Source organism: Macaca fascicularis, chromosome 3 (assembly GCF_037993035.2).
Source record: "Macaca fascicularis isolate 582-1 chromosome 3, T2T-MFA8v1.1".
NCBI lineage: Eukaryota > Metazoa > Chordata > Mammalia > Primates > Cercopithecidae > Macaca > Macaca fascicularis.
In genome coordinates, this window is record NC_088377.1 from 145,234,266 (window position 1) to 145,248,119 (window position 13,854).

Below are 13,854 nucleotides of genomic sequence, written 5' to 3' on the forward strand. Positions count from 1 at the left end.
AGATTTTATTAATGCATTTATTTGAAGTTTTAAAAAGAAACATCAGAGAAAAATTTCTACCCAATGGCCAAGTCAAAGATAATGTTATAAATCATTACTACAATGATTTTTTTTTCCTTAATAGACATAGGTCACTTGGCAAGTCTCAAACGTGTGATTGGAAAGCTTATGAGTAGGATGAGGGACCACAAAGCAAAGCATATTCCACATAAAGTTGTAATATAATTAAAATTACTACCGAAGCAAAACCATACTTCATGCATTTTTATCATGGGTGGTACCAAATACATGCAATGAGAAACCGAATAGCTAATTAGATTAGTGTAATGGCTTGTAAAATGAAACAGAAAGGACATTTATGCCATAAAGGGTACTCAGACGAAATGATAAATGATCATCATGGCAAAATGTGAATCCCAGGCCCTGAGGTCTCCTGGGTTTATGCATCTGCTTGCCAACATTGAACAATGACAGCAGAAATTCCTCTTTTAATCAAGTGGTAGTGGGATATGACATAGGCTATTCTGACAAATGTTTTTTTTCTAGATTCATACAAAAGAAATCCATGGCTCTTTAAGGAGCCATGACTTCAGATTCTGTCAGAATAAATTTCCATAAGGTTTACTGCTTGTATTGAGCAAAGATAATGCCTGTTCCTAACATCAATTAGTATACTTTCAAATCAAAGCAACATGACTAGGGTTTGACTTGTTAAGCAAGAAGTTATTTGCATCAGGAGAGTTCCTGTGTTGAGGGTTCACTAAATAATTTGTAATAGTTTTTCTGGTGCTCAACTCTATTATTAAAAGGAGGTGAGCATTCTCGATCTTTCTATTCTACTTGCTACTTTTCTTGTGATCCTCACCCCTTTCTAGCTCAGGATGTTCTGTAGCTGTGAGACACATTTTAAAAAATTCTTCAAGCTGTGTTTGTATTTTATTTTCATATGTTAGAAACTTGAGAGGATACTGTTGAGGGTCTCATGGCATTTTCATATCACCCAAGTGCAATTTCATGCACTCTCCGAGCAGGCAAGCCCATGATTTCAATTCCCATTCATAAGCCTAATGACTGCCAAATTTGGATCTTTCTCTGAGTTTCTCACCCAAACATCTACCCTCCCATCAAATCGTTCTTCTTGCTTTCCCTCAAGATAATCAAAATTGATATGTCCAAAAGAACTCACCAACTTCTAGCAAAACTGCTTCCTCACTATGTTTCCTTTTCAATGAACGGCACCTGTCCACCCAGTTGCCTACACCTTGTCCCTGACATCTAACATTCTTTTGTCTTCTCAATACGTCCCCAACCTTTTCTGTTCCCTGTCCTAAAAACTGAAATAGCCACATTTTTTCCATCCTCTCACTCCTAATTCTGGCCAATATGATCTCCCATTGAACTACTATAATAAGCCTCCTGTTTGGTTTCTCTGGATGCGCTCTTTCTTCCTTCCGTTCAGTCCTCTATCCTCAAAGGGATATTTCAAAAACAAATATGATTGGCTCCTGTTTAAAGCACTTCAGTGGCTCTCTATCACCTTCAAGATAAAAATTCAAACTCTACAGACTCTTGCAAGATCTTCCGGGTCTTGTCACTGGCCATGTCTTCAGACTTTTCTATCACAAGTCTCAACTTAAAATGTATTAGACAACTATTCTGAATTTTGCCTAAGACTTTTACTTTGTGTTCTCACCTTCCAGCCTTAGTTTGGGCTGCTATAACAGAGTACTATGACCGGGTGGCTTAAACAACAAATATTTCTTATAGTTCTGGAGGCTGGGAAGTCCAAGACCAAAGCACTGGAAGATTTGGTGTTCAGTAAGGGCTACTTTCTGGTTCTCAATGTGCTCTCTGGAGTGTCTGTACCCTTGTCACTTAATTACCTCCCAAGGTCCCACCTCTAATACCATTGTATTGGAGTTAGGATTTCAATGTATGAATCCTGGGGAGGTGGAGGGACACACTCAGCCCACAACCCAGCCTTAATGTATCTGATTTATAAATCTAGACACACGATTCCTCCTACCTGGCCAACTCCAAAGTACTGTTTAGTCTCTATTGGAGTCCCTATTCTCCTACCTTGCCTTTGTAACCCCCAAGTCTGCATTGGTTATATTGTACTTTCTCAATACTCTGAACTTTCCCAGCAAATCATAACCATTAGGCTGTTTCGTATTTGCATGTTGACATATTTAACTCCCCCCAACTAAACTGACATCCACACAATAGGAAGAGACACATCTAACTTTTTGTGGTTATATTCTCTGGGTTCAGCCCAGTACATGGCACAGTGGGTTCTCAAAAATACTTTTTAAATGAATGAATAAGTGAATGTTTTACACCAATGACTCTCCATCCTTAAAAGGTACAGTAAGATAAATAAGTATATTATCTATTCCTTTAATAGTGGTTTTCGTAAAATAGTTATCTTTATACAATTTGGTTTATTGAGCTTCACTTTTAGAAAGGAGATGAAGGATTAAAACAACCCCCAAACCAAAAAGAGCTCTAACCTTAACTGTAGCTCCTGGGAAGAAAAGCCAGTTGCCTGTGTCCACTGGGTCGAGACTATCTTCTAAAATGACTTGTCTGTGAGCTGAATTGATGATCAGGATATTATCTAAGGCCCAGCAGGCTTCATACACTTCACCTACACGAAGATTTTCCTGCTTCCACTGAAACTGGACATTCTCCCCTTTGGCGTCCTCAGGAAGGTAGAGGATATGGATGATTGTGCTGACATTGGAAGGGGCTCTGGAACATAGAGAGAGATGGGAAGTTCAGCAATGTTGACTTTTTCTTTCTTAGAGATGAATTTTTTTTCTTAAGGTTGTAGTTTCATGATCTCAAGAATGTTATATTTATTACCGATAAAATCTCGTAGCCCTTAAATCTTTTAATATTTGCTGACTATTAAGATTTTCATATTGAATGACGACAGTTCAAGTATTAAATACCTACAAAAGGTTTACATGGAACACAAGTCAGGCATTAAGTATGTTCAAGTAAGTCACTAAGGGAAAAATTAAAGAGAAAATGGTACATACTGTTATGGCTTATGTAAAAAAATTACAAATCACAAAGTATATCCAGCACAATTTTTTGCACATGGCAAACATACAATCTAAAACAGGTTACTCAATAATAAGGAGAAAAATTATAAAAGGGTGATTTTTTTTTTTTTTTTGAAAACAGGGTCTTGGTCTGTTGTACAGGCTGGAGAGCAGTGGTGCTATCACAGATCACTGTAACCTTGAACTCCTGGCTCAAGTGATCCTCCCTCCTTGAGTAGCTAGGACTACAGGCATCCATCACCAGACCCAGCTAATTTTTATTTTTGTCGAAATAGGTCTTGCTATGTTGCCCAGGCTGGTCTCAAACTCCTGGGCTCAAGTGATCCCTTCTGCCTCAGCCTCCCAAAGTGTTGGGACTGCAAGCGTGAGCCACCATGCCTGGCAAAGCTGTGATCTTAATGTTGATTCTTACTTTGAAATTATTCACCTATTAGAAACCACTGTGTGCAATATGTTTAATAATCAATCTAAATTATTTTTATTTCTACTAACCAGATATGTTTTCATGTTTAGTCTGTATCAAATGTGAGATTTGCCATAATTAAATGCTCTCACTTATAATACCTCACCATTTCACATAGATCATCCTTAAAAACATGATATAACATGATTTTCTATATTACCTCTACTAGAATCTAGATCCTTCTGCTATATAATAAAATATTTTTATTAAACATTTTCTTCCACCAAAGTAGAAACCTGCTGTAGTAAAAATGATTGCCTTTGCTAAGATTAAAAGTGGTACTAAAATGCAAACTAGCGGTACCCTGGGCTTGTCATAAATCAGTTTTGAAAGGACTAGAGAAGAGCCATATTTCTCACTCATCAATGAAGCACATATATATCCGTAAAATTGTCACCATAGGTTATAGATGGTGTACCTTACCTTTGGGGGTAATCAATTCCCTTTTCTTTTAAAATATTTCATGATGACTATGCTTTTAGCTTCCCAAAGAATTGAAATTGATGAAGAGAATATATTTAGGCAGTGATTGGGAGCACTTTCACTCTAACCTCCAATGGTAAGGGAAATTTGCATTGGTTTGGTACATGGCCTAAAACTTGAAGTACCATTTAGTGAAAAATAGATGGGTTCTGCTGAACACGATCTTTATATGTTCTAATTAAATATGTAGTTTCATTGTTCATCATATCAAAAACTTGTAGCTGTTTTCCAGCAAGAAATATGTACCATAATTTACTTAAACTATGATATATAGCATACTAGAAAGAGAAAAAAATGGAAATATAGCTAAAATTTTCAATATTTATGATTCTTTGTTTAAAGCCATTTATAGAAATATTTAATATGAATGCATTTTCATAACTACTAGAAATTGCAAAGAATAGCAAAATGTTCTGTTATAAAATTGTCACAGTATGTCAGCGCTCAGCTTGTATCAGGTGCCCATACATTATATTTTGTCCTGACACAGAGAGAGACAATCTATTAAAATCCATGAGTTAGAAACACTTTTCTCAGTTTTTGGTTAGACTAAAGATTTGTGAAGTTTTTATTATTATTATTTTTAAACACCACTACCAAAGAAACTTTAGACAAACTGGCTTAGCATTATACTGACAGCCTAATATTTATTCTACTACCCTAAATAATAGTTCTTTTAATATGGAACTATAATAAAGAAAACAGCTGGTAGAAAAAAAGAAAGCTGTCACAAAACTGATAAGAAAATATTCCACTTAAGTTATGCTAACTTAAGAGCTAACCCAATCATAATAATCACTTTATAAAAGTTTAAGCTATTTTTTTCCTTTAAATATCTTATACCTAAAATTAAGTATCCATTTAGAATTTTATTTCATGGTTTAAACTCTTCAGTAGTGGCAAACGTAATTTGAGTTTTGCTAATCTAGCCAAATCTTTTTAACATGAATGAATTTCTTCATCCTCAAGCATCCTACCTTATTTTCTTATTGAGGGATATTTTTTAATAAAGAAAATGTAATATGTAATTACAAGTCACATCACAATTATGACAACAGAATTTTAGAACTGGCCTCAGGGAAGTTAGAAAGGATGTGACAGAACTGGAGATTAGATGTAAAAGGACTTGTGGCTATTAACTCAATATCATCACAGACTGGAAGGGATTTAAGTAGTCATCTGATGTACTTCCAGACCATAAGGCAGGCCGGAGTTAGGCCACCTAGAGCAATGGGTGGTGATATTATTTTGTGGAGAATGTTATCATAAAAGCTATGATCGCAAATTTACTTTTACCAAAAATAATTTGTTATAAGTACTGCTGACAGGAGGAAGCTCTGAATGGAAAATGACACTTTTAATAATATCTTCTCTGAGCAGGGCCGGTCATAACATGTGCATCCATATAATTCAACATAATTAACAACCAGAGTCCTTTTCACCCTAAAGAAAAAGTTGGTGGTGGATTAAAGGCATATAGGAGAGTAGAATTCCATCTATGTCAGAATTTAAGAAAATACTTTAAATTACAACAAACCTAATTTTCTCTAGCTGAATCCAGTCCGCAGAGTTATTCTTGGCATATAACACGATGATGCTGGGGTCTGAATAACTAAAGCGACATGAACCTGACCCTGTAAATAGCAATAACAATAAATTTCAAGGTTAAAAAATGATGCAAATACATATTATCTTTTCTGATAAATATTTTAGATAACCTTTAAACTATTAGATATTTGTCTGGCAACTTCCCCATTCTTCTAACGATGCTGAAATTTCCTGTGATCTGTTCTGGTAACTATCATTTGATAAATAATCTTAGGAACCAGAAAAAAAGGTAAAATAAATAAAAATTACAGATTTCTTTAGAGATACATGAACTACTAAATTTAATTGTAAAATAAATACTTAGTGCTATGCCAAGAAATAAGTATTATGGGATGGCTAATGAGGTCATCATGGTTCTTGCAAGTTAATATCAATTAGGAGTGATTACATTAAATGGTACATAAGTCATTCCATTGAAGAATAAAAACACCATTCTTTTTCTCTGTGTGTATTATCTAAATGATGAGACGGTACATGAGAAACTAAAATACTGTAAAGAAAACTCAGATACTAAATGAATGAGTCCTATTACGGATGTGATTGGTATTACTCTCCCATAGCCCAGCATTACAGATTTCAAATACAGATTGTGTCCCTTTGAATATTTGGTGATTATTTATCATTATTATTTTCAATAGTGGAAACACTAGCACCAAAGAAAATTTTTAAGCTGATAAGAATCTGTTTCCCCATGTCGAATGAATTCATACAATAAAGCATAGCATGACTCCAATTTCAAAGCTCTCAGAATGCCCAAAACAGCCCTGAAACACTTGCCAGAAGAGTATTGTAACGGATGTAGCACAAATTTTTATACTATCTTTAAAACGACTGAACCAAAAGAAAAAGAAATAGTGCGATTTATGTTTAACTTTCACCCATCTGCTAGAGGAGCCTCAGTTTCAGCAAATGGCATCTGTTGAAAATTTTACATTTGTAGTGCTCAGGGGTTCCAAGCTTTAATCAGACTCATTTATTTTATCTCAGTGGCGTTTAGTACAAAACCAGTTAGTTGGTAATTGCCAGAACTGGCAGTGTACTAAAAGGCCAAACAGCAGTTTTCCTAGATTTATTCTCACAGCCAAAACGTAAGTGAAAAAGCATGAAAGAAAAGGATATTCAAAGGAAAGCTACTGAGCAACCCTGATCTCAAATGGAAACCCGCCTTATGCTACTTTAATTGTTGCTAAAATTCTACTTTTCATGAGCAGGTGCTTAAAATAAATATCAAACTGTGCAACTGGAAATGGTGACAGGAAGGATTATGTAGGACAAACTTCAATACAAACAAGAATGAGGTCTAGCAGAGAATCTGTGATTTTGAAGGGAAGTTCAAATTAGCCTCAAGAATTTAAATGTTACTCGTGTGCTTCCTTTATGTCTTACACAACATAACTACTTAAAAGCAAATGTATAAGGCAAGTCTCTGCAAAAGGAAAGCATTCTACAAATGATAACCAAAAATGTTCCTTACAGAATGCAATTTCTTGTGAATTGTTTACAAATTAAGAAAGAGAAGGAAAGCTGATACACACAAAAATAAAAATGTGTCAAAATATAGCCTTGATGACAAATATGACTTCTCTTGTCTATTTTCTTATGCACCATCTCAGTGTCATGAGGTTAATTTTATGCATCTAGAAAATAAAAGGGCACCTAGCAGATGACTCACTTTTCCTCAGCCACTCAGTAACGTTTTCTTATATCTAAAACATTAGTTTTTGTTGAATGCATCTCTTCCTTGCCATGTCAAGGGACTCTCACTGGCTCTTGCCAGATCTCTGCAATAGTGATAGTGAATAGTTAGTCTCCCTGTCCCAGCCTCACCGGTTCTCACCCAGCTAGTGTTGCCAGCGTTCTTTCTGCAAGTCAGCGGATTCGTGTTACCTCTGTGCTTGTAACAATTCCTCAGTCCTTTGAGGGAAAAGCTGCACTTCTATCCCCAGTGGGGTAAAGGTGCACAGATCCTACAGATCAAATGTGTACCCTGAGAAACAGAACTAGCCCAGGGTTATCTTGAAGCATTCATATGTAAAAAGATGACCAAAAAGGCAAAGAGATTCCAACAGAGGGGTGGACAACTATAAGACCATGACTGGGTCTCAGGGTATGAGTGGTCAGCCAGTGGAGAGGCACTGCCCATGTCAGAGGAACTGAGGTGGAAGGTACCAGCTGGAAGGAGCACTTCCCAAGAGAGCCCTCAGCTTTGGAAATCTGCCTCACTCAGAGGCCACTCCCACCAGATTACCCTTCCAAACATACCAGGCCAATGATAAATGATTCCCTACTCCCGCCCAGTGTTGCTGTATGTATAACTGGGTAAGTTTTTTCTTCACACAAACCCTCCAAATTGCAATCCCACTGCCCCATAGACTTTGGTCAGCAGAATATGTTTTGTTCTTGCCCAGATTGAAATGGTTGCTTGACTCTGTCTGGGGTGAGAGGAGGAAAGAGTTAGTCATTGCTCATCCCTTTGTCATGTACCCAGGTGCTTAATGTCACTCCTGGTTCCCTGTGCCCAGACACTGTGACACCCCTCAAGGTATCTTCTTAGGGAGTGAGGAGGCAATGCTAAGGAGGCAGCACCTGTAACAGGCACTTCTTTATTTCCTCTCTTAAATCAGAGATATTTATTGCCAAAGTTGAAATTTAAAACCAGAAAGGAAGGACAATTTCAAATGTCAAATGCAAAATATCATCTTACTTGCCTGTTAGTTTTCCTCCTTCAGGTCACTTCCAATGTAATCCCTCACTCTGAGGCAGCAATTTTTTAAGAATTTAAGGAGTTGTTGAAGGAGGAAAGGTAATGGAGAATCATGGCTATCAAGGTGTGGTCTGAGAGGAACTGATGAACTTAAACTGGTCTACAAATGCAAGCACTTTCTTTTGTACTTTCAGGCGAATGAGCAAAGCCCATATACTTCATTTTTACCCACAACAAGGGTAAAAGTGAGTAAGGGTTTCTAAGGTTTGGTAGTCATAAACAAAATTAGCAAACATCATGAATTTACTGAGGTCCCCACACAGTCTGAGAAATCTGGCCCTCACACACTGATGCACACAGAATACTTCTATGCTGCCAGTTTGGGAGAAGAAAGGATTTTTTTTTGTGAAAGGTAAATGGTTCCAGTGGTCTTGGTTATCAATTCTTGATTTTAAATTGACAAATAAATTGGTGAATGATAAAGATAAACCAACAGTCATAGCAACTGTCACACTATCATATTGTTTACTCAACCCCATAATATATAAGGCAAATTGTTATCAATTGTGCCTATGAATTTGTCATTTTAATAACTTCCTTTGTATGATCAAGTTAAATATAAAAATTCTGGCTTTTAAAAATTTTCTAGCATTTTAATGTAAAATCCTATGTGTAAGTTCATTCTTATTAGGTTAACAATGTAAAACATGTAATTACAAAAAATAGGAACACAGATTATAATGCCCTCATCTTTTCACCCACAAATCCACACATACCATCCTACCAGTGTTTTCTGCCATCCTCCTCTTACGGTGGATGAAATATTTCTGCTATAATCAAAGGTTAACTTCCTCATGTGGTCTATTTAGATCCCACCTTGCCTTGCTTCTTAAGAGTCCTCCACTCTTCCTCCTGCATCATCAATTTCTCCCAATGAATTTCCTGGATAATGTCTATTATCTTACAAACATCTAACAATATACAACTCATCTCCTATCTAAAAACAAAAAACAAAAAACAACAAAAAAAAAAAACAAAAAACTTTCTCGATGTCATGGGCCCACCTTCTGCTCCTTCCCTTCCTACTTTTGCTCCCTTTTCGGGCAAAACTTCTCCAAGGGGTTGGCCGTCCAGTGACTGCCTCCACTTTCTCACAATTTATTTTCTTTTCCCCACTCCATCCAGGCTTCTACTCTCAAATACTCCGTTGATACCACTCTTGGCTAGTCCCCAGGTCACTGGGGAGTTCATGCTGCCAAATCAACAGATTGCTTTCCTAAATTCAGGTTATGTGACTTTGCAGCAGGATTTGTCAAGGCTGATCCGATATTTCTGGGATGTTCTTTTCTCTTCACTTCCACCACCCTCTTGATTTTTCTCCTGCCTCACTGGCCATTGCTTCTGAGTCTCCTTTGTGGCCCTTTTCCTCTTACTCTCAAATATTTTTTATTAATTTAATTTTTAATTTATAATAATTGCACAGATTTATGGGGTACAGTGTGCTGTTATGATATATGTATACATTCCAGAATGATTAGATCAGCCAATTAACACATCCATCACCTCACATACTTCATTCTTACCTCTTAAATGGGCATATTAATCTTAGTAAGTCAAAATCAGAAGTATTGATTTTCCTGTAACCAGATATTCTGTGTGTCTCTTCATTTCGAATGACACCACCCCAAATACAAACAAACAAACAAAAAAACCTAAAACACTTTGGTGTTTAGGAAGAAATATAATAAAATTGTAACCTTATAGAAAAATGGTTCTCTAATTTGTAATATGATGAAGTAACGAGAAAAATCTGATGGTAGGTGTATCTTACAATGCATCACCTAGCCTTTAACAGATCATACTTAATTTTTCTTATTTGAGAGAAGCCTACATGATAATGAATTCAATGCTTATTAGCACTACTAACCATTCTATATAATTTTGTACTCCACTTTTTAGAGTAAAATTGCCTCTGATATAACATATCTTCCAGAGAGGCAGTATGTGTAGGGTTAGGAGAATGGATAGAGGAGACAGGCTGCCAGGGTTGCAATCTGAGCTTTGACACTTCTAAGATGTGTGACCTTTGACATGTCTTAAGCTGTGTGGCGTTGGGCAAGTCACTTACTCTTTCTGTGTCCTAACTTCTGCACTTGTAAAATGTGAAAAATGACAGCAACTGCTTCACAGAACTGTTGTAAAAATTAAGGCGTTAACACAAGAAAAGTACTTAGAAAATAGTTACTGGTGCATACTATTTAATAAAGTTTAGCTATGATTGAATATTTTTAAATTTTATTGTTTAAATTCATTTATCCCAGAAAAAGGAGGTAATGCCTGATCATATTTTTTCATGGACTAAATATTAAATTCAACTACTACTTACTAAAGAACTTACAGTACACTTTTCCTCTATAGTTTCTTTTACTTTGGGCTATTCCCCTACTCTTTACTGGACATGCTATAAATTCAATAACAATATGAAAACTGAGACCTAACTTGAGTAGCCCATCTATTTGTTAGCATCATTGGCAAATATACTAGTAGGGAAAGAGAAGAATCTCCTTTTACTTGTTGAAAAAAAAACAGGGAGCTGCTCTGAGAGTAGGCTAGTAAGACAGATTAGGAAAAGAGATACACTTCATAAGGTCTATATAATTGCTAGAGTGGAGTTAAAAATTTAATTGTGCAGTTCCAAGCATCCAAAGAAATCAGAAAATCTGATTAGTTAGAATTTTAATAGTACCCATCCAAAAAAATTTCCAGCAACTCAAGAGAACAAATATAGGGGTTATGAACAGATAGGCTCTGCTATAGACATTTCTACTTTACAAGTAAGGAAACTAAGGTAAAGAGGTTAAAAATTTCATCCAAGGACACCTACTAACAAATGAGATTCAGAATGGAGTAGATATAAATCCATGCCTTTGACTACTTCACTATACTTCTCCTGGTGTACAAAACACTTTCTTCTTCTTCTTTATCTTTTTTTTTTTTTTTAATAGTGCTACATTTTCACAGGGTACATGAACGTATCAGGACGGGTTTATGTGCTGCTGCTTCTACTCAGGCTCATGACTTAAGGCCATAATAGTCTTGTTTTTGATAAAGAGAGAAAAACCAAAAGGACTGAACCTTTAACCCCGCTGCTAGTCATCATCTCAACTCTCTCTCAGGTTTTACCATGGGAGAAGATTACAGAAAAACTGAACCAAGAAGAAATACCATGTGTACTTGGGCATCACTTCTCTGCACATTCCTTGACCATTCCTCTCCTTTCCCTGCCCTCATAGCCTGTCACCCAAACCTGTAGACCCTCCTTTTGCTCATCTGTTTATGGACAGGGGTCTCACTATGTTGCACAGGCTAGAGTGCAGTGGTGGGATCAGAGTTCGTGTAGCCTCAAATTCCTGGGCTCAAGATATTCTCTCACTCCAGCCTTCCAAGTAGTTGGGACTACAAGCGTGAGCCACCATACCCAGCCCTACATATTTATTAAATTTATACCTGTTTTTTCCCTTCACCACCACCTCCTTAGATCATTTTTCACCCAGATCAATGTGAGAACCTCCTAACTGGGCGCTCAAAAGAAATACACAAAAATTAACCTTCTAAAGAATTTCTTTATTATGTATTTGCTTAAAAAAAAAACAAAAAAAAAAACTATGGGAAGGCACTATAAAGAGAGCTAAAAATGTTGCATTCCAAGAAAAGTAATATCCCAACATTTTCCAACTCAATTATGTGAGAAGTGTTAACCTGACATAATATTGCAATCATAAATTTAAGATATGCATGTAATTCATATTTGCTTCCTAAATAACACATTCCATGATGGCTTGCAAATCTATTTCTTTTTTTTTTTTGAGACGGAGCCTTACTTTGTCATCAGGCTGGAGTGCAATGGCATGATCTTGGTTCACTGCAATTTCCGCTTCACGGGTTCAAGCAATTCTCCTGCCTCAGCCTCCCAAGGAGCTAGGACTACAGGCGGGTGCTACGACGTTCAGCTGATTTTTGTATTTTTAGTAGAGACAGAGTTTCACCATGTTGGCCAGGACGGTCTCAACCTCTTGACTTTGTGATCCGCCTGCCTCAGCCTCCCAAAGTGTTGGGATTACAGGCATGAGCCACCACACCCGACCGCAAATCTATTCTTTTTTACAAAAATTTGACCTCTCAGATAAGCAAAACAAAAAAATACCTATTTCTAAAGTTACAATTTTACCATAAAGAAATAATATTTACCAGTGTAAAACAGTACCCAGTACTTGTTATTTAAAAGTGAAGGAATAAAAAGAATGACAGATATTTCTAAACTGTTGCTACCTTTTAATGTTGGAGAGATTCATCAGTATAATTCTAACAAATATTTTATTGTAAACTTGGTCTGATCTAGGAACTACTTTACCTAATCTAAAATTACAACTGAAATAGGTATCTACTTTTACTCTGGTTCTATTTAAAATACTACTGTCCCTGGTATCATTTAGATAAAATAGACAAGTAACTTCCCACTTTCGTCATAGGAAGCCAGGCCAAGATGATGAATTAATCAATCAATTCATCAATGAGGTGACCAACTATTAAAAGTATCTCTTATGTTAGAAGTATATGTGAACTCAAAAGCCTAGTTGATGTCTTGTGATTCAGACTCATTTCTTTTAACCTCAGCTGTCATTCAGAAAAAAAAGTAGGAAAAACAGACCCTCTAAACAGCCCTTCTTACTTAAGAAGTAAAACATCATTTAGTACTGACATTTCCATAAGGGCTGCTGTGGCCACCCAAACACCAGTGGGTAAGACTCCTGATGCTGGCTAGTCCTTCTGCTCGGTTAGCTCTCTTACATGATTTGGGCCTCTGTTTAATGGTTATGCCCCTCAGATGCCTTACCCTGGCCACCTGTAATAAAATGCTAACCCCATCACTCACTGACCTCTGATTTAATTTTTTCATTGCATTTATTACTCCCTGACATGTTCATTTATTTGATGGTTGCCTCCTCTCACCAGAATGTTGGCCCCTCCAGAGCAAAGATTTTGTTTCACAAATTTTAAGTGCCTTGAGAGCTGCTTCACACAGAAGAGGAGCTCAATGAACACTTGAATGAATGAAGGCAATAAAGCCCTTCCGAGACTCGTCAGTTAAACTCCAGGAAGAGTGTCTTTTGGAAATACAATAATACTATTATTATTAATAACTTTTCTGTAGTACCTATTTTCAGCAGGATAGGGAGATGAGGTGATTTACAGCCCCTGTCCACTATTACAAACACTGATGCTCTTCTAGGAAGAGCCAGAAGGGCAGCATCTCAGGCTGGCACCAAGTATTATCTGGGTAACAACATCACATGGTTCTGCCAATGCTACATTTCTGTTTCTCTGTTTAATATCTTTCCCTGGTGATAAAATAAGCTACAAGTATAAATTAACTACAATTGGTTAAAGATATGGTGACTGCTTTAATATTTCTTGTAAGGGCTGCCTTAATTGAAACAGAAAACATAATAACCATGTTTTCA

The 13,854-nt window shown here is 36.6% G+C and overlaps 1 protein-coding gene across 3 annotated transcripts in view; it reads right to left on the reverse strand.

The window, feature by feature from the left end:
• Positions 1 to 13,854, reverse strand: part of RELN (reelin) — a 510,762-nt gene that overhangs the window by 231,147 nt on the left and 265,761 nt on the right. For all 3 annotated transcript variants that reach the window (XM_005550435.4, XM_065542420.1, XM_045387530.2), the window contains exons 9-10: positions 5,558 to 5,654; positions 2,514 to 2,754 (exon numbers count right to left, since the gene is read on the reverse strand). In XM_005550435.4, coding sequence (XP_005550492.3) covers positions 2,514 to 2,754; positions 5,558 to 5,654 — 338 coding nt within the window. The remainder of the gene's footprint in view (positions 1 to 2,513; positions 2,755 to 5,557; positions 5,655 to 13,854) is intronic.